Here is a 20558-nt window from a genome sequence, read left to right on the forward strand (position 1 = left end):
GCGGGCCTGTCAAAGGGGCGGGACTGTGAGACCAGGGCAGGGGGCGGGGCCGGGACCCACATCTACACATCATTATCACCCAGAGTCCATAGTTTACATCAGGGTTCACTCTTGGTGCTGTATATTCTATGAGTTTGGACAAATGTACACTGACATATATCCACCATGATAGGATCACACAGAGAAGTTTCACTGCCCTGAAAATCCTCTGTGTCCTCCTGTTCCCTCCCCGCAGCTCCTGGCAAACACTAATCGTTTTTCTATCTCCATAGTTTTCCCTTTTCCAGAATGTCATTTAGGTGAACTCTTACACCATGTAGGCTTTTCAGATTACCTTCTTTCACTTGGTAATAGAGACTTAAGGCTTTCCACGACTTGATGGCTCATTTCTTGTGAGTGCTGAAGAATGTTCCATTGTTGGGATGTATCACAGTTTATCCCTTCACCTGCTGAAAGACATCTTGCTTGCTTCTGAAGTTTGGCAATTTTGAATAAAGCTGCTGTGAATATCCCTGTGCAGGTTTCTTTGTGGACATACTCAACTCCTTTGAGTCAATATCAAGGAGTGTGATTGCTGGATCATATGGTAAGAATGTTGAGTTTTAAGGGACCACCAAACTGTCTTCCAAAGTGGCTGTGCCATTTTGCATTCTCACCAGCAAAGTATGAGACTGCCTGTTGCTCCGCATCCTCCCAGCATTTGGTGTTCTCAGTGTTCTGGATTTGACCATTCTAATAGGCGTGTCGTGGCCCAGGGAGGGGGGGAGGCCAGCAAAGGGGGAGGCTTGAGATCTATTCCTTGTGGTCCTCAGCAGGCCTGTGAGGGTGTAAAGAAATTACATCATCCCTACTTGCTTTCCATCCCCTTGTCTTCTAGAAAGAGTATGAGCAGCTGATGTTCAAGGACAAATGATAATGAGGAGTAGGAAGCAGGTCCCCTCCTCTGGGGACAGAGTGACATCCTATGCTAAGCCACCCTAGTCCCCTGAGCTTCCTGGCAGCTCAGTCAACAAGGGCGAGTGCCCACCCCACATGTCTCTGAGTCAGGAAAGTGGACATAGGCACGAGGAGATTCACCACCTGAGTGGCCTCCAGAGCTAGGAGGTCAAGGACCAGTTTGAACCAACTTAGGAAGAGTCTCCTGGCCTCTGAACTGGGTGGTTGTGTGACTAGCGAGCTCTGGGAATAAGCCTGCTGCCTCCCCACCCAGATTTAAACTTGCAAAGGCCACGACCAGGTGGTAACCATGGAAGCTGAGCCAGGAAGGTTCTCAGATCACTGCCAGCAGCCTCCGTGTGGGGAGCAGCGGGGTCGGCTCCAGGCAACCACTGAGAACAGGTGCCCTGATGCCGGGTCTGTGCGTGTAAGTGCTGCACGTATTAATATGTGTGTTTGTGTGTGGTTTTGTGGGTGTGTAAATGTGTGTACATGTGCTTAGGTGTCAGTCTGTGAGCGTGTGGGTAGTGTCTGAATGTGTGAGTGGTTTGTGAGTGTTGAATTCTGTGTCTGTGTATTGAATGTACTAGTGTGAAGTGAGGGACACGGAGCACTCATCCCCTCCAAACTCCCTGTGTCCTTCTGATCATTGTGACCTCCCTACAGCACAAGCTAGTACCTGGGAGGTGAAGGTCACTCAGGAGGAGGCAGGTGAGACATGGGAAGGCAAGAATGTGTTCTGGGGATGAGGCTTTGACCACATTAGGGAGTGTGAGCCTGACGTGATGTGGGGGGCCATCAAGTCCAAAGACCCCTGATTCTTCCTCGGAGCCTGTGCAATGCTGGAGAATCAGGCTGGGGGTGGGACTTCCCTTTTCTCCCTCCCCCACCAAGGTTAAGCACCTGGAGAGGGCAGCAGGGAGAGGATTCTGCGGCCAGCCCTGCACTGACCTTCCCTGGGCCCTCCCTGCACCCTCTGGCAAGCAGTCATGCCAACAGGTAGGCTCAGGGCAGAGGGCAAAGGCCAGTCTCAGCTCCCTTTATAAAGACGGGCCAGGCTGGTCAAACCCTCAGGGTTGGTGAGAGTGCCGTGTCTGGCCTGGTCCTAGGTCCTGGTGTGGTGAGGGGTGCCAGTGTGTCCAGAGGAGCCCAGTGCCCACCGAGGCAGCCATGGGGCTGCTGACCGGGGAGACACTGGGGCCCCTGGCTGTGGCCGTGGCCATCTTCCTGCTCCTGGTGGACCTGATGCACCGACGCCAACGCTGGGCCCTACGCTACCCACCAGGCCCCATGCCCCTGCCTGGGCTGGGCAACCTGCTGCAGGTGGACTTCCACGACACGCTTTGCTGCTTTACTCGGGTGAGGAAGGTGGGGGGGTGGGCACAGAGGTCCTGGGGACCCCACCTAGCAGCAGACAGTGGGTGGTGGTGAAGCCACAGGCTGGACAGGGAGCTGGGGGGAAAAGAGGAGGCAGGTTTGAGAGGCCTCCTGGGGGAGGGCATCTGTGCAGGGCCTGAGGAGAGTTTGAATTTTCCAATCAAAGGTCAGAGAGGACAAAGGCCTGGAGGAGGTGGGACTTGGCAATGGGTTTGGGATGCAGTAGGACAGAGCTTAAGTTATGTAAGCTGAGTCCCTTCTGAGGACATCAGGGGGAGATGACCTCAGATTGGGGGAGGGGAGTCTGGTCATGAGCCCCATTTACCTCAGGAAATTGAGGTTGAGAGGGACAGTGACCAGGTTCCAAGCTTTTGCTGCTGTGCGACCTTGGGCCTCACTGCTCACCTCTCTGAACCTCACTTTCTTCACCTGTAAAAGGAGATGCTAACTTGACCTACTGACAATGTGGGTGACCTCTGCAAAGTCATAGCTGGGTGGTCTGATACAATGTGAGGTGCTCGACCATAGAGGTTGTGACCCTAGCATCACGAGGCCATATAGAGTCTTTGCACCCACTTACTGCTGCTGTCCCAGGATCCTCCAAGGGTAGCCCTGGGAACCTCGGGTCAGCAGCCTGGCGGAGGCCCGGCTTGTGGAACGCCCTTGACCCTTGGCCTGCAGCTTCGGCGCCGCTTCGGGGACGTGTTCAGCCTGCAGCTGGCCTGGACGCCCGCGGTCGTGCTCAACGGGCTGGCGGCCATGCGCGAGGCGCTGGTGGACCGCGGCGAGGACACCTCCGACCGCCCACCTGTGCCCATCTACGAGCACCTGGGCTTCAGGCAACACGCAGAAGGTAAGCGGACGAGGAGAGGACCCCGGTCCGGCAAGGACTGAGCCCGCAGTGATCTGAGACCCGGCAGTGCCAAGCGGAGTTAGGCTGGTGGACCTGCAGTGCAGGGTAGTCAGCGAATTTGTAGGGTCAGTTGCTGGAGGAGCGAGCCTGTGCTGGGTGTGGAGAGGTGGATGTGGGTGGGGCGGAGGGCGGGGTCTTACTGGGAGTGGGCGGGCCCCGGGCCACTGCGGGGAGGAAGGGGACGTGCGGGTGGTGGGAATGAGGGGGACGGGTCGGTGTGGGCGGGGCAGAGGGCGGTCTCGGACCTTCCCTGACTGGAAGAGGTCATGACTAGCATAGCCCAGAGTGGGGCCAAGACCTTCCCCCCGTGAGCAGAGTTGCTGAGCAATGTGGGCGGGTAGAGGGTGGCAACTATCTCCAGATGGAAGGGGGTGAAAAGTGGGTGGGAGTTCTGGTCAGGAGAATTAGAGGGGGCGGAACAGAGGCGGGGCTGTGTGATCAAGGGCAGAGGGCGGGGCCTTTACCTAAAAGGATGTGACTCCAAGAAAACCGCAGGGGGCGGGGCTGGGATCTGTCCTGTAGGTGCAGGCAGGATAGACAGGCCCCTGAGCAAGGGGTGCGCGCAGAGGCGTGGCCAGGGCACACCTGAGTCACAACCACGTGCCCGCCCCACCCCCAGGGGTGATCCTGGCACGTTATGGGCGGGCGTGGCGGGAGCAGCGGCGCTTCTGCGTGTCCACCCTGCGCAACTTCGGCATGGGCAAGAAGTCACTGGAGCAGTGGGTGACCCAGGAGGCCTCGTGCCTCTGTGTCGCCTTCAGTGACCAGGCCGGTGAGTGCTGGGCTGAGGGACAGGAGACAGGGATGGAGGCTGGGAAGAGGATATGGAGGCGACCCCCTGACCTGCACCGTCCCCTCCCAGGACGCCCCTTTAGCCCCAACGCCCTCCTGAATAAAGCGGTGAGCAACGTGATCGCCTCCCTGACCTTCGGGCGCCGCTTCGAGTACAACGACCGGCGCTTCATCAAGCTGTTGGAACTAATGGAGGACATACTGAAGGAGGAGTCCAGTTTCTTGCCCCAGGTATGAGGATGGAGGAGACCAAGGAGCCCTGCAGGGGAGCTCCATGGAGGAGACCTCTGCCCTGCAATGGGCCTCTGCGGAGGAGGAATTGCTAGAGGGACCTTAGCTCAGCAGGCCCCAGGAGAGGGCTAAGGAATCTGTACCTCCTTGGCTGGAAGGCACCAGAACCCACCAGATATAGATTTTAGGTTTATCTTTCTGTGTCTCAGGCAGGGGAGAGGGTTAAGGTCCGAATTTAGGGAGGAACCAGGTCAATGGTGGGGAGACCGTGGGAGAGACTGGAACTTGACTGCTGGAGGTGAACACCTGAGCACAGGGAGGACGCAGCGTCCAACATCTATGGCCAACACAGGTGCTGAATGCGATCCCCGTGCTCCTGCACATCCCGGGGCTGGCTGCCAAGATCTTTCCAGAGCATAGGGCCTTCATGGCCCTGCTGGATGAGCTGGTTGCTGACCACAGGATGACCCGGGACCCGGCCCAGCCTCCTCGAGACCTGACTGACGCCTTCCTGGACAACGTGGAGAAGGTGAGCTTCCAGGAATGAGGACAGGGTTCTGGGTTGAAGATCTCATGAGGTGAGCCCAGGCAAGGTGGGAACTATGTAACACCCTGTGATAAGGCACCCGGGATGATGGGTGCAGAGTGGGAGGCCATTTGGGGTTTCCTCCCTCTGCCCCTGAGCCCACCCTCTCTGCCTGGCCCAGGCCAAGGGGAACCCCGAGAGCAGCTTCAATGACGAGAACCTGCGCCTGGTGGTAGCTGACCTGATCTCTGCCGGGATGGTGACCACCTCGACCACGCTGGCCTGGGCCCTCCTGCTCATGATCCTGCACCCGGATGTGCAGTGTGAGCCCAGCTGGGGAGCCGGGAGGAGAGGGCCAGGCTGGGGGCCCTGAGCTTATGTAGTCCACCAGGAGCTCTGAGCAGAGACTGGGCCCTGGCTCAGTGGTCAGAGTGACCTCCTCCTCCCTGTGGGCACAGCCCCTGCACAGGAGTCAGGAGGAGGTTGGGGACCAGCCCCCTGGGTTCTGACCACTGCTGGGACGCTTGTCTGTGCAGGCCGTGTCCAACAGGAGATCGATGAGGTGATAGGGCAGGCGAGACGACCAGAGATGGGGGACCAGGCCCACATGCCCTTCACCATGGCCGTGGTCCATGAGGTGCAGCGCTTTGGAGACATTGCCCCACTGGGCTTGACCCACATGACATCTCGCGACATTGAAGTGCAGGGCTTCCTCATCCCCAAGGTAGGCCTGAGGCCCTCCTCACCCCAGCTCAGCTCCACCTGCCACCAGGTAGGCCCAGCATGGCCATTGCCGGGTGTGACCAGGACTGGAACCCAAGCCACTAATCCTCGTTTCCACAAGCACCAACTCTCCATCCTGGGTGGGTGTGGGGAGGAAGCAGAGGCAGGGCTGGCCCTGTTCATTCAGAGCCCCCAGTATGGGCGGGGGTATGGGGAGGGAGACAAACTAAAATGTGCCAGAGTGTGTTGGAGGAGCTGTGCATGCAGGTACAGGTGGCAGGGAGGGTGCCCATGGGTGGCAGGTCACTTGGCCCAGCCATGGGGACAAGGAGGGTGTGGGGAATTTCTTGGGCTGAGGTTGAGTTGAAAGCGTCCAGGTGAGTGCCAGGCAGAGGTATGGCCCACGTGTATTTGGTAACAGGGGTCCAGGCACCCCCCCAGCCCAGACCCCACTCATGCCAGCCATCTCTTGCCAGGGCACGATGCTCATCACCAACCTGTCATCGGTGCTGAAGGACGAGACCGTCTGGAAGAAGCCCTTCCGCTTCCACCCCGAGCACTTCCTGGACGCCCAGGGCCGCTTCGTCAAGCAGGAGGCCTTCATGCCCTTCTCAGCAGGTGCCTGTGGGGAGCCTGGCTCGCTGCCCCCTCCTGAGGGAGTCTGGAGCCCAGGCCCCCAGGCTCACTGAGCCCCCCATACCCACCCACAGGCCGCCGCTCGTGCCTCGGGGAGCCCCTGGCCCGCATGGAGCTCTTCCTCTTCTTCACCTGCCTCCTGCAGCGCTTCAGCTTCTCGGTGCCCGCTGGGCAGCCCCGCCCCAGCGACCACGGTGTCTCTGGTGTACAGGTGTCCCCGTCCCCATACCAGCTGTGTGCTGTGCCCCGCTAGAGGGGGTCACCAAGCCCCCAAGCTGCTCCTCATAGATTCCCGATGTATAATAAACCAGTCTGATGGCTCCAACCTGGCTTGAGTCCCACTCTGGCCCCATGACCAGGCACAGGCAGTGATTTGGCCTCAGCAGCCTCCCCAGGCCAGCCTCTACCACTCCCTGACCCAGCCGCACCTGGCATTTGACCCCATTTCAGAGACAGGAATACTGAGGCTCAGAAGGTGACAGCTTACGGCCTCGTCATCCATGGAGACCCAGCACTGGCTGCCCTGGTTGGTGACTAAGTCCTTGACTCCTGGGTGTCAGGGAGTAGGAGGCATGTGAATGGGCTTCTGATAGGAATCAGCCCGATCCCTGGCTGGGTGAGCACCCTCAGGTTCAGGGATTCACTAGAAGGCCTCTCAGGAGCCAGAAAAGCTGTTATACGCATTGTTATGGTCTTTCCAGAGAAAGATCCAGATAGAACCAGCAGTGGTCAAAGGCACATAGGTGGAGTTCAGAAAGAGTGGGCACAGGCTTCCAGCTGTGTCTCCAGAGGATTCATGCAGACAGTGCTTGGTTCTCCCAGCAATGATGAGTGACACAGCAGAGAGTATTGCTCACCAGGGAAGCTCACCTGAGTCTGGGTGTCCAGGGATTTTGTTGGGGGTCAGTCACTTTACTGAGAGTGTCACATGGCTGACCTCAGTTGCTCCGTCTCTAGCCCCTCTCAGGGTCACACAGTGTGGCCCAAGCCCCCCCCCCCCCATCACATTGTTGGCAGAAACTGTGTGGTGTGACCCCAGATTCCAGGTACAGAGACACTCTTGTCAGGCAGGGCATCCCAAGGGCGTATAGGATGTTTCCCCAGAGCTTCTCATTGGCCAGGCATTTTTTTTGGAATGTGCAGGGATGGACAATCCCAGAGGTACTGAATAAGCTTTTTACTGCACAGGCCACTGCCCTGGTTTTTGGCTCCTACAGCAAAATGGTCGTAGTCTTTTTGAGTATCTACATTTTGTGTTTGTGTGTAGAAAAATACATACAACATAAAATTTGCGATCTTAATCCTTTTTGAGTGTACAGTTCAATGCTATTAAGTTCTCATATTGTTGTGCAACCATCACACCATCCGTCTCCAGAACCCTTTTCATCTTGCAAAACTGAAACCCTGTCCCCATCAGACAATAACTCCCCATTCCCCCTCCCCATAGCCCCTGGCAGCCACCCCTCTACTCTCTGTCTCTGAATTTGACTGCTCTAGGGACCTCACATAAGTGGAATCATACAGTCTTTGTCTTTTGTGACTGATATTTCACTCAGCCTGATGTCCTCAAGTTCATCAATGTTGTAGCATGTGTCAGAATTCCTTCCTTGTTTAGGCTGAATAATATTCCATTGTATGCACAGACCACATTTTGCTTATCCTTTCTTCCATCGATGGACACTGGGTTGCTTCTACCTTTCAGCTATGGTGAACAATGCTGCTGTGAACCCAGGGCACAAGCATCGCTTTGAGACTCTGCATTCATTTGGTGGATATATAACCACCAAACTGTTTTCCACAGCAGCTGCACCATTTTGCATTACCGCCAGCAGTGCACGTGGTTCCAGTTCTCCACACCCTCACCAACACTTGCTATTGTCTGTTTTGATGATAGTAGCCATCCTATGGATGTGAGGTGGTATCTCATTGTGGTTTTGATTTGCATTTCCCTAATGATGAATGATGTGGTGCATCGTTTCATGTGTTCATTGTCCATTTGTGTATCTTCTTTGTAGAAATGTCTATTCAAGTCCTTTGCCCATTTTAAAATCAGGTTGTGTATTTTGTTGTTATTCTTGTTGTTTTGAGTTATAGAAGTTCTCTCTATATTCTAGATATGAATCCCTTTTCACATACAGTCATGTGCCACATAGGGACGTTTCGGTCAATGACAGACCCCATGTATGACGATGGTCCCTTAAGACGGGGCACCATAAGGTGGTACCATATATCCAAGGTGTGTAGTAGGCTATACCATCTAGGTTTGTGTAAGAAACTCTATGATGTTTGCACAAAGACGAAATCACCTAAAAATACATTTCTCAGAATGTGTCTTCTTCCTTAAGTGACACTTGACTGTATATGATGTGTAAATATTTTCTTTCATTGTGTAAGTTGCCTTTTAACTCTGTTGATGATTTTTCATGCACAAATATTTTTTAATTTTCATGAAGTCCAATTTGCCTATTTTTTTTTCTTTCCTATGCATTTGGCGTCATATCCAAGAAGTCACTGCCAAATCCAGTGTTCGGAACATTTTCTCTTATATTTTCTTCTAAGAATTTTCTAGTTTTAACTCAACATTTACGTCTTTGATCCATTTTGAGTTAATGTTTGTATATGGTGCTACGTGAAGGTCCAACTTCATTCCTTTGCATTAAGATATCCGGATTTCCCAGCAGCATTTGTAGAAAAGACCGTCCTTTCCCCATTGAATGGTCCTGGCACCTGTGTCAAAATCATTTGACTCTATATGAGGGTTTGTTTCTGGCCTTCTATTCTCTTCTGTTGGTCTATATCTCTGTCTTTCTGCCAGTACCACAGTGTGTTGTTTACTGTAGCTTTGTAGTAACTTTTGAAATCAGCGGTATGAGTTTTTTCTTCTTTTTCAAGATTGTTTTGCTATTTGAGGTTCCTTGATATTCCACATGAATTTTAGGATTGATTTTTCTATTTCTGCAAAAAGTCATTGGGATTTTTATAGGGACTGCATTAAATCTGTTGATCAGAGATCTACATCTATACACATCACAAGAAAACCATCAACAGACAAAGAGAGGGGCCGGCCCCGTGGCTTAGCAGTTAAGTGCGCGCGCTCCACTACTGGCGGTCTGGGTTCGGATCCCGGGCGCGCACCGATGCACCGCTTGTCAGGCCATGCTGAGGCGGCGTCCCACATACAGCAACTAGAAGGATGTGCAGCTATGACATATAACTACCTACTGGGGCTTTGGGGAAAAAAAAGGAGGAGGATTGGCAATAGATGTTAGCTCAGAGCGGGTCTTCCTCAGCAAAAAGAGGAGGATTAGCATGGATGTTAGCTCAGGGCTGATCTTCCTCACACACACACAGAAAAAAGACAGAGAGAATTTTGAAAGCATCTAGAAAGATGCGAGGCTTGCGTCATTATTAACCAAGGATCCGTCCTCAATAACATTGACGTGAGATTTCTAACCTGAAACCACAGAGGCCAGAAAGCAGTGGGATGACAATATCCCTCAGGAAGTGACTGGAGGATGTCACAAGCTTGGGAAAGGGCCTCCAGGCTCCGCCAATTGTCCAGTCAGGGTAAATGGGGAGCTCAGAGAACAACCCTGTTGCCCCCCGAGACCCAGATTTAAACTTGCCACGGCTACACCACAGCCTGGGAATCTGGGCTGTGCTGCAAGCTGGGTGAGGACTCGGAGCCTCACGGGGAGAAGCCTCCACCAGAAGAGGACCGGCCCAGGCATCCACGGGCCTTGTTGAGAGCCAGGGCACTTGGTGCTGGGTGTGCCTGTGTGTGTGTGTGTGTGTGTGTGTGTGTGTGTGTGTGTGTGTGTGTCTGAGAATCTGTGCGCTTTGAGTGCAAGTGTGAGTTTGTGTTTTCACGAGAGTTTTGTTTGAGTGTGGGTGGCTTTGTGGGTGTGTAGATTTCTGTGTGGTGTTTCTGTGTGTGTGTGTGTGTGTGTGCATGAGGGTAAAAGCAGAAGCCCGGTACCCATAAACCATCTCAGAGAGTCGGGTTCACCCTCCCACCCGTGTTCCGTCCTCGGCCAGGACTCTGGCGCCCCCCTGCGCCCGCCTGCGGAACTGCAGCCGCGGCCGCCCTGCCGGGGCCTCCACCTGGATCCTAGCGCTGCGCTGGGCGGGTCGGCACTGCGAGTCAGGTGAGGCGGCCAGGCCCGCGGCCCCACAAGCTGCACGCAGCTTCCACTCTTCCTTTCTGTCCCCAGGGAGGAGCGGGAATTGCGGGGTTTCCTCCGCGGGACCTCCACGCCGCGGGGGGGAGGGGCAAGGCGAGCAAAGTGCCACCAACTTTCCCAGCGTCCCGGCTGGGGCTCAGCTGCCTACCTGCTTTCTAGGGCTCTTTCCCAGGGGTTGCTCCACATCGCGTTGGGGACCCAGGGCCGCGTCTCGGTGCTTGAGGGATCAGGGTCAGCGCTTCCTGCTCCGCCATCGTGCTGACGTCACCCCTGGACACTAAGTCTCAGGCCACAGTGTCTAGAGGACTCTTCCCTGCTGGGTGAACACTTGTGACACTCATGGTTCCTGGGGGCGCTCACCCCTCCACCCCAGCACCTTCACCAGAGTGAAAGTGCAGCCAGGGCTGCTGAGTGTGTTTCTAAAATAAGAAATCTCAGTAACTTACAAGTAGAGCGGCAGCTCAGAGCATGTGTTTGAGATGGAGCAGAATGCTGCTCTGTGACTTTGACATCCTGACCTGACCCCTGAGACAGTCTCCTCCATGCCCTGGGGACCTTAAAGCCACCAGCCCTACAGGGCTGTGGGGAGGACACACAGGTGAGCAGCAGAGCCTGGCACTTGAGTGCCTGATCAATGGAAGCTGCAATTGCACAATGATTGCAAAGGCCATCGACCTCACGATTGTGCTGTGTGCTCATTGTACTCACGAGGTTTCCTCAAGGCCGCACCATCCTGGACAACAGGCCCCGAGTACCGGGGGCTCTGCTTGAATTACAGGCGTCTGTCCCTGCCCTTCGTATCCTCATTAGGGTGACTGCTTGGGAGGGCGTGACACATCCAAAACAAAGTGGAGATAAAGACAGTTTATCTAGGGCCACTGTGTGACCAACACTACAACCATCCTGCTGTCTTGCTGACACCCCCTGATTCTCTGACAGTCCTGGGTAGAAAGTTGCTGCCCACAGGACAGGACATTCACCTGAGGCCAATGAGTGAACACAGGCTGGATCCAGAAAGTCCCCACCGTGCCCATGGGTCTTGTTCTCTTGGTCTTTGAGTGGCCTCAAGGCTGGTCTTCCTGCCTTCTGGAGGGCCAGGGCCCCCAGTTGCCTCCAGCCCAGTCCTTTGCCAGATTTGCAAAGCTGCCTCCCTCCCTCTGCCCCTCACCCCCCTGCACAGGACTTTGCATTGGCCTTTTGGTTATGTTGCCAGGACACCTTGGCTTGCAGTGCCAGGCCAGCCAAAGTCCTCCAGGAAGTCTTCCCAGAAAGTCCTGCTCCAGCCTGGGGCAGTGTCCCCAGGACCCTCAAAGCTGTCACTGCCCTCAGTGCTGGCTGGGCCTATGAGGTCTCTGTCTTCCCTCTCCTCCTCTTGGTCATGAGCACCTTGGAGCAGGGGCCCACCACCGTCTTCCCCCCCAGGCTGCAAGTGCCCAGCCCAGGACCCAGCACATGGTCCATCCTGCAGGAGTGGAACAGAATCCAAGGCCTGACCAAGGCAAGATGCATGGAAGCCAGGTAAACTGAGGAAGGCCCAGCTGGGCTCCAGCAAGCTACACCCTCTGGCCCAAGGTCTGGCAGGAGAGTGGGGATTTGGGAATTCAGAAGGGGAGGAGCAGCTTTCACAAGCCGAGCTGGAAATGGAAACTCAAAATCCAATACCAAGAGGCCACAGCCCCGGGGAGCCATCTCTGGGTGGCCATCTCTGAGTGGGGGATGTCCAGAGGCACCCTGGGAAGAAGCTGGTCCTCTTACCTTTGGGGAGTGAGAGAGGGAGAGAACTGGGGGGACATAGGGGTGGGGAGTGCCTCCTGCAGGCCCTGCTTCAGCTGGGGAGAGAATTCTCCAGATGTTTCCAGGATGAGAACTTGCCTCAATACCCCTGGGATGGGTGAGGGGGCCTGACCCCTACCCAGGAATTGCCCCTTCCTCACCCTCTGGGCTCCTGAGCCTTTCCATTTTAGTGGGTTTTGGGCTCAGAGTTCCCATCAGCTTCACTGATTTAAAAACTCAGCCTCAAATCCCACCGCTTTTCTTGTTGAAGTAGGAGGGTGCTGAGGCCAGTGGGCAGTGACCCTGCCCTGGCATGGTGTGGTGTCTCCCCTGCTTGGAGAGGACGAGAGGCTGAGAAACAGGGATGGCCTGGGAGCCACAATTCCAGCCAGACAGTGGCAGGCCCTGGCACAGGGTGATGCTGAGGTTTGCATCTTTCCTTGAGGGACCACAGAGTCAGGGTTGGAAGGGATGGGGCTCCAGCAGGGGCCTCCCTGGCCCAAGGAGAGGGAGGATGCCGGCAAAGTGGGAGGAGTGAGAATCCGTTCCTGTGGTCCTCAGCAGGCCTGTGAGGGTGTAAACAAATTATCATTGTCCCCACTTGCTTTCCATCCCCTTGTCTTCTAGAAAGAGTTTGAGCAGCTGATGTTCAAGGACAAATGACAATGAGGAGGAGGAAGCAGGCCCCCTCCTCTGGGGACAGAGTCACATCCTCTGCTAAGCCACCCTAGTCCCCTGAGCTTCCTGGCAGCTCAGTCAACAAGGGCGAGTGCCCACCCCACATTTCTCTGAGTCAGGAAAGTGGACACAGGCACGAGGAGATTTATCATCTGGGTGGCCTCAAGAGCTAGGAGGTCAAGGATCAGTTTGTAACCAACTTAGGAAGGGTCTCCTGGCCTCTGAACTGGCTGCTGGGTCACTAGGGAGCTCTGAGACCACGCCTGCTGCCTCCCCACCCAGATTCAAAGGTGCCTCAGCCACAACCAGGTGGAAACTGAGCCAGGCTCCAGCCTGGTGAGGGTCCTCCTCATCACCTCCCGCAGCCTCCAGGGAAGGGGAGGGGGAGGTCAGCTCCAGGCAACCACTGGGAACAGGGGCCTTGGTGCTGGGTCTGTGTGTGTGTGTGTGTGTGTGTGTATGTGGTACATGTATTAATGTGTGTGTATGTAGTTTTTTGTGTGTGCAAATGTGTGTGTGCATGTGCTGTGTGTCAGTCTGTGGGCATGTGGGTAGTGTCTGAATGTGTGAGTGTGTAATCTGTGTCTGTGTGTACTGAGTACTAGTGTGAATTGAGGGACACGGAGAACTTCATCCCTCCTCCCACTCCCCCCACTTCGTCCCTCTGATCGTTGTGACCTCTCTACAGCAATTGCAAGTACAAACCTGGGAGGTGAAGGTCACTCAGGAGGAGGCAGGTGAGACATAGGAAGGCAAGAATGTGTTCTGGGGATGAGGCTGTGACCACATTAGGGAGTGTGAGCCTGATAATGACAGTGGGAGGAGGATCAAGTCCAAAGACCCCTGGTTCTTCCTCAGATCCTGTACAACGCTGTGGAGTCAGGCTGGTGGTGGGGACAGTCCCTTTCTCTACCCCCTACCCGAATAAGCACCTGGAGAGGGCAGCAGGCACAGGACTTCTGTGCCACACCTGCACCTGAACTTGCCTGGCCCCTCCCTGCGCCCTCTGGCAGCTCAGTCATCCCAACAGGTGGGGTCAGGACAGAGGGCAAAGGCCAGTCTTAGCTCCCTTTATAAAGAGGCTCCAGGCTGGTGGAGCCCTCAGGGTTGGTGAGAGTGCCCTGCCTGGCCTGGTCCTAGGTGCCTGGTGTGGTGAGGGGTGCCAGTGTGTCCAGAGGAGCCCATTGCCCCTGAGGCAGGCATGGGGCTGCTGACCGGGGAGACACTGGGGCCCGTGGCCGTGACTCTGGCCATCTTCCTGCTCCTGGTGGACCTGATGCACTGGCACCGACGCTGGGCCCCACGCTACCCACCAGGCCCCATGCCCCTGCCTGGGCTGGGCAACCTGCTGCAGGTGGACTTCCAGGACACACTTTACTGCTTTACTCAGGTGAGGAAGGTGGGGTCGGGCACAGAGGTGCCGGGGACCCAGATGGCAGCAGACAGTGGGTCGTGGGTGGAGCCACAGGCTGGACAGAGAGCTGGGTGGAAAAGAGGAGGCAGGTTTGAGAGGCCTCCTGGGGGAGGGCATCTGTGCAGGGCCTGGGGAACTGTTTGAATTTTCCAGTCTAACGTCACAGAGTGCAAAGGCTGGGAGTGGCGTGGGACTTGACAGTGCGTTTGGGATGCAGTGGGACAGAGCTTAAGTTATGTGAGCCTGAGTCCCTTCTGAGGACATCAGGAGGAAAAGTCTTGAGATTGGGGGAGAGGAGTCTGGTCATGAGCCCCATTTAAATCAGGAAATCGAGGTTGAGAAGAGACAGTGACCAGGGTCAAATCTTTTGCTGCTGTGAGACCTTGGGCCTCAGTGCTCACCTCTGTGACCCTCAGTTTCTTCACCTGTAAAATAGGATGCTAACTTGGCCTTCTGACATGTTGGTGACCTCTGCAAAGTCACAGGTGGATGATCTGATCCAACTTGAGGTCCTCAACCATAGAGGATGTGACCACCAGCGTCACAAGGCCAGATAAAGTTGCTTGCACCCACTCACTGCTGGCGGCCCTGGAGTCCCCCAGGGATCTAGAGCCAGGAGATGGGGTCAGGCAACCTGGGGTGCGGCGGGACTTATCAAATGCCCTGGACCCTCGGCCTCCAGCTGCGGCGCCGCTTCGGGGACGTGTTCAGCCTGCAGCTGGCCTGGACGCCCGTGGTCGTGCTCCACGGGCTGGCGGCCATGCGCGAGGCGCTGGTGGACCACGGCGAGGACACCGCGGATCGCCCACCCATGCCCGTGTTCGAGCACCTGGGCTTCGGACCACACGCGCAAGGCAAGCGGAGGAGGGGAGGACCGCGGCCCGGCGGGGACTTGGCTGGCAGTGACCTGTGACCCGGCAGGGCCAAGCGGAGGCAGGGTGGTGGACCTGCGGAGCAGGGAAGAGTCACCGAATTTGAAGGAGCAGGCAGAGGATGAAGCCTGTACCAAGGCTGGGGAGGCGGACGCGGGCGCGGGAGAGCGCGGGGCCTTCTGGGAGTGGGCGGGGCCGGGCCACTGCGAGCAGGAAGGGGATGTCTGGGCGGCGGGAAGGAGGACGATGGAGTTAGTGTGGGCGGGGGAGGGTGTTGGCCGGGACCGTCCCTGAACAGAAGTAGGTCACGATGGGGAGAACCAAGACTGGGGCCAAGACCTGCCCCAGTGGGGAGAGCTGGCGAGAAATGTGGGCGGGCAGAGGGTGGGACCGGAACCCAGCCGGAAAAAGGTGTAAGGGGGCGGAGTTCGAGTTCATGGGAAGGACAAGAGTACTGTTGGGGATGTAGGAGGCGGGACTGTGTGACCAGGGCAAGCGCAGGGGCATGTCCTCTGCGTAGACGGACGGGCGGGCGAGCCCACCAGTAAGTTGTGGGCTCAGAGGCGGGGCCTGGGAACAGCCGAGCCACGCCCACGTCCGCCCCGCCCCCAGGGATCCTCTTCGCCCACTATGGACGCACCTGGCAGGAGCAGCGGCGCTTCTCCGTGTCCACCCTGCGCAACTTCGGCATGGGCAAGAAGTCACTGGAGCAGTGGGTGACCGAGGAGGCCTCGTGCCTCTGCACCGCCTTCGCAGACCAGGCCGGTGAGTGCTGGGTTGAGGGACAAGAGACAGAGATGGAGGCTGGGGAAGAGGAGATGGAGGCGACCCCCTGGCCTGCCTCGACCCCTCCCAGGATGCCCCTTTAGCCCCAACGCCCTTCTGACAAAGCGGTGGGCAACGTGATGGCCTCCCTCACCTTCGGTCGCCGTTTCGAGTACAACGACCGGCGCTTCCTCAAGCTATTGGACCTCACCGATGAACAACTGAAGGCAAATTCTGGTCCTGCCCCAGGTACGGGGGTGGAGGGCCCCAGGAACACTGCAGGCGAGCTCCATGGAGGAGGCCTTCACCTGCAATGGGCCTCCACGGAGGAGGATTTGGATATAGGGGTGTTGGGTCAGCGGGTCCCAAGAGAGGGCTAGGGAACCTGTACCTCCTTCATTGGAAGCCACCAGAACCCATGAGATGTAGATTTTAGGTTTATACATTTGGGGACAAGGTCAGGAGAGAAGGTCGTAGTCAGAACATAGGGAGGAACCAGGTCAATGGTGGGGACACTCAGGGAGGGTCTGGGGTCTGACTGGTCAGGGTGAACACCTGAGCACAGAGAAGACCCAGGCCTCCACATCTGTGGCCCGCACAGGTGGTGCATGCCATCCTGGTGCTCCTGCACAACCTGGGGCTGGTTGACAAGGTCTTTCCTGGGCAGAGGGCCTTCATGGCCCTGCTTTATGAGCTGGTTGCCGAGCACAGGATGACCCGGAACCCGGCCTAGACCCCCTGAGACCTGACTGACGCCTTCCTGGACGAAGTGGAGAGGGTGAGCTGACAGGGACAAGGACAGAGGTGGTGTGTTGAGGGTCCAGGAGGGGAGCCTGGGCAAGGTGGGGCCTGTGTGTCAACCAGTGATCAGTCACTTGGGCTGATGAGTACAGAGTGGGAGGCCATTTGGGGTTTCCTCCCTCTGCCCCTGAGTGCCCTCTCTCTGCATGGCCCAGGCCAAGGGGAACCCCGAGAGCAGCTTCAATGATCTGAACCTGCGCCTGGTGGTGTCTGACCTGTTCACTGCCGGGATGGTGACCACCTCGACCACGCTGGCCTGGGCCCTCCTGCTCATGATCCTGTACCCGGAAGTGCAGCACGAGCCCAGCCTGGGGGCCCGGTTTGATGGGGCAGAGAGGAGAGGGACAGGCTGGGGGCCTTGGGCCTGGTTGGCCACCAGGAGCTCTGAGCAGAGGCTGGGCCCTGGCTCAGAGGTCACAGTGAACTCCTCCTTCCCGTGGGCACAGCCCCTGCACAGGAGTCAGGAGGAGGTCGGGGTCCAGGCCACTGGGTTCTGACCACTGTGGGGACGCTTGTCTGTGCAGGCCTTGTCCAAAAGGATATCGATGAGGTGATAGGGCAGGCGCCGTGACCAGAGATGGGGGACCAGGCCCACATGCCCTTCACCATGGCCGTGGTCCATGAGGTGCAGTGCTTTGGGGACATCATCCCACTGGGCTTGCCCCACATGACATCCTGTGACATTGAAGTGCAAGGCTTCCTCATCCCCAAGGTAGGTCTGCGGCCCTGCTCACCCCAGCTCAGCTCCACCTGCCCCATAGTGGCCCCAGCATGGCCATTCCCAGGTGGGGCCAGGCCTGGAACCCAAGCCACTAATCCTCATTTTCACAGGACCAACTGTCCAGCTGCAGGGATGAAGCAGAGGCATGTTCATCGATGCAGCATGTGTCAGCATTTTCTTCCTTTTTTTTAGGCTGTATAATACTGCATTGTATATATAGACCACATTTTGCTTATCCCTACATCCATCAATGGACACTTGGGTTGTTCTCCCTTTCAGCTTTTGTGAACAATGCTGCTGTGAACATGGGGTACAAATATCTGTTTGAGGCTTTGCATTCATTTTATGCATGTATAACCACCGGACTGTTTTCCACAGCAGCTGCACCATTTTGCTTTCCCACCAGTGCACGTGGTTTCGATTTTCCACACACTCGCCAACACTTACTTTTTCTGTTTTGATGATAGTAGCCATTCTAGTGCATGTGAGGTGGTATGTCACTGTGGTTTTGATTTGCATTTCCCTACTGATGAGTGATGTGGAGCGTTTTTTTCATGTGTTCATTGTCCATTTGTGTATCTGTGTAGAAATGTCTATTCAAGTCCTTTGCCCATTCTACAATCAGATTGTGTGTATTGTTGTTATTGTTGTTGTTTTGAGTTTTAGGAGTTCTCTATATGTTCTAGATATCAATCCCTTATCAGATACATCATGTGCCACATAAGGACATTTCGGTGAATGATGGACCGCATGTATGACGGTGGTCCCTTAAGACGAGGCACCATAAGATGGTACCATATATCCAAGGTGTGTAGTAGGCTATACTATCTAGGTTTGTGTAAGAAACTCGATGATGTTCACACACACACGAAATCGCCTAAAAATGCATTTCTCAGAGTGTGTCTCCCTCTTGAAGCGACACGTGGCTGTATATCATTTGCAAATATTTTCTTCCATTCTGTAGGTTGCCGTTTAACTCTGTTGATGGTTTTTGGTGCACAAATTTTTAAAAATTTTCATGAAGTCCAATTTGTCTATTTTTTTTTCTTTCCTACGTATTTGGTGTCATAGCCAAGAAATCACTGCCAAATCCAATGTTGAGATTTCTTTTCTCCTATGTTTCCTTCTAAGAAATTTCTAGTTTTAACTCTTAATATTTATGTCTTTGATCCATTTTGAATTAATTTTTGTATATGGTGCTAGGTGAAGGACCAACTTCATTCTTTTGCATTAAGATGTCTAGTTTTCCCAGCACCATTTGCTGAGAAGACTGTCTTTTCCCCATTGAATGGTGCTGGCACTCATATCAAAATCATTTGACTCCATATGAGGGTTTCTTTCTGGGCCTTCTATTCTCCTCCATTAGTCTATATCTCTGTCTTTATGTCAGTACCACAGTGTGTTGATTACTGTGCCTTTGTAGTAAGTTTTGAAATCAGCAGCATGAGTTTTTTCTTTTTCAAGATTGTTTTGTCTATTTGAGGCCCCTGATATTCCACATTAATTTTAGGATTGATTTTTCTATTTCTGCAAAAAGCCATTGGGATTTTGATAGGGATTGTATTAAACCTATATATCACTCTGAGTAGTCTTGATGTCTTTACAATATTGCTTTCCAATTAATGAACCTAGGTTGTCGTTCCATTTATTTGTGTCTTCTTTAATTTCTTTCAGCAATGTTTTGTAGTTTTCACGGTAGAAGACTTTCATCTCCTGGGTTAATTCCTACTATTTTATTCTTTCTGATGCTATTGTAAATCAAATGTTTTCTTAATTTCATTTGGAGATTGTTCATTGTTTGTAGAAATACGCCTGATTTTTGTGCATTGATTTTGTATCCTGCTACTTTGCTGAATTTGTTTATAAGTTCTAACATGTTTTTTTGTGGAATCTTTAGGTTTTTCTACACACAAGATCATATCATCTCGGAATAGAGATAATATCAATTTGGATGCCTTTTTTTTTTTCTTTCCTAATTGTTGGATAGAACTTCCAGTACTCTGATGAATGGAAGTGGCTAAAGTGGGCATCCTTTCTTTCTTCCTGAAGTTAAAAGAAGAGCTTTCAGTTTTTCACCATTGAGTATCGAGTTTGCTGTGGGTTTCCTTATATGGCTTTTGTTATTTTGAGGTAGTTTCCTTCTATTCCTAGTTTGTTGAGTGTTTTTAACATGAAAGAGTGTTGAATTTGGTCAAATGCTTTTCCTTCATCAATTGAGATGATCATGTAGTCTTTGTCTTCATTCTGTTAATGTGGTATATAACGCTGATCAATTTTCATATGTTGCATCATTCTTGAATTCCATTAATAAACCCCACCTGGTGATAATCCTTTCCTACTTGTATTATCCTTTTAACATGTTGCACAGTTTGGTTTGCTAGTGTTTTCTTTCTTTTGTATCAATGTTCATAAGGGATATTGGTCTGTAGTTTTCTTGTAGTGTCTTTGTCTGGCTTTAATATCAGGGTAATGCTGGCCTCCTAGAATGAGTTAGGAAGTGTTCCCTCCTCTTCATTATTTTGGAAAACTTTGAGTAGGGTTGGTGTTAGTTCTTCTTTAAATGTTGGGTAGAATTCATCAGTGAAGCCATCAGATCCAGGGCATTTCTTTGTCGGGAGATTTTTTTTGTATTTTTTATATTTATTTATTTTTTCCCCCAAAGCTCCAGTAGATAGTTGTATGTCATAGCTGCACATCCTTCTAGTTGCTGTATGTGGGACGCGGCCTCAGCATGGCCAGAGAAGCGGTGTGTCAGTGCGCACCCGGGATCCGAACCCGGGCTGCCAGCAGCGGAGCGCGCGCACTTAACTGCTAAGCCATGGGGCCGGCCCAAGGAAGATTTTTGATTACTTATTCAATCTTCTTATTGACTAAAGATTAAATTATAAATAAATAAATAAATATTAATTAAAGATAAAGTATTCAGATTTTCTATTTCTTTATGATTCAGTCTTGGTAGTTTTTTTGTTTCTAGGACTTTGTCCATTTCATCAATAGGTTATTCAGTTTGTTGGCATACAGTTGTTCACAGTACTCTCTTACAATGCTTTTTATTTCCGTAGAATCAGTAGTAATGTCCACACTTTCATTTCTGATGTTAGTAATTTGATTCTTCTCTCTTTTTTCTTAGCCCATCCAGCTAAAGGTTTGTCAGCTTTGTTGATCTTTTTGAAGAACCAACTTTTGGTTTAATTGATTTTCTCTATTATTTATCTG

The 20558-nt window shown here is 53.6% G+C and overlaps 2 protein-coding genes and 1 pseudogene across 2 annotated transcripts in view; all 3 read left to right on the top strand.

Annotated features, from left to right (window-relative positions):
• Nucleotides 1–2060: 2060 nt before the first annotated feature.
• Nucleotides 2061–20558, top strand: part of LOC131421550 (cytochrome P450 2D14-like) — an 84893-nt gene continuing 66395 nt past the window's right edge. The window contains exons 1-9 of the mRNA XM_058568238.1: nt 2061–2295; nt 2995–3166; nt 3846–3998; nt 4089–4249; nt 4602–4778; nt 4957–5098; nt 5312–5499; nt 5975–6116; nt 6209–6409. Of these exons, the coding sequence (XP_058424221.1) occupies nt 2107–2295; nt 2995–3166; nt 3846–3998; nt 4089–4249; nt 4602–4778; nt 4957–5098; nt 5312–5499; nt 5975–6116; nt 6209–6387 (1503 nt within the window). The 5' untranslated portion in view covers nt 2061–2106 and the 3' untranslated portion in view covers nt 6388–6409. The remainder of the gene's footprint in view (nt 2296–2994; nt 3167–3845; nt 3999–4088; nt 4250–4601; nt 4779–4956; nt 5099–5311; nt 5500–5974; nt 6117–6208; nt 6410–20558) is intronic.
• On the top strand, nt 14781–15145 carry LOC131421542 (cytochrome P450 2D6-like). The gene has a single exon (XM_058568232.1). The coding sequence runs from the start codon at nt 14803–14805 to the stop codon at nt 15094–15096; it is 294 nt and encodes a 97-aa protein (XP_058424215.1). The 5' UTR covers nt 14781–14802; the 3' UTR covers nt 15097–15145.
• On the top strand, nt 15366–17663 carry LOC131421408 (vitamin D(3) 25-hydroxylase-like; annotated as a pseudogene).

The sequence above is a fragment of the Diceros bicornis genome, chromosome 25 (genome assembly GCF_020826845.1).
Source record: "Diceros bicornis minor isolate mBicDic1 chromosome 25, mDicBic1.mat.cur, whole genome shotgun sequence".
Lineage (NCBI taxonomy): Eukaryota > Metazoa > Chordata > Mammalia > Perissodactyla > Rhinocerotidae > Diceros > Diceros bicornis.

Excerpts from the sequence above, each read along its gene's own strand:
- LOC131421542 (XM_058568232.1), top strand. The coding sequence starts at position 14,803 with ATGGGGTCAGGCAACCTGGGGTGCGGCGGGACTTATCAAATGCCCTGG.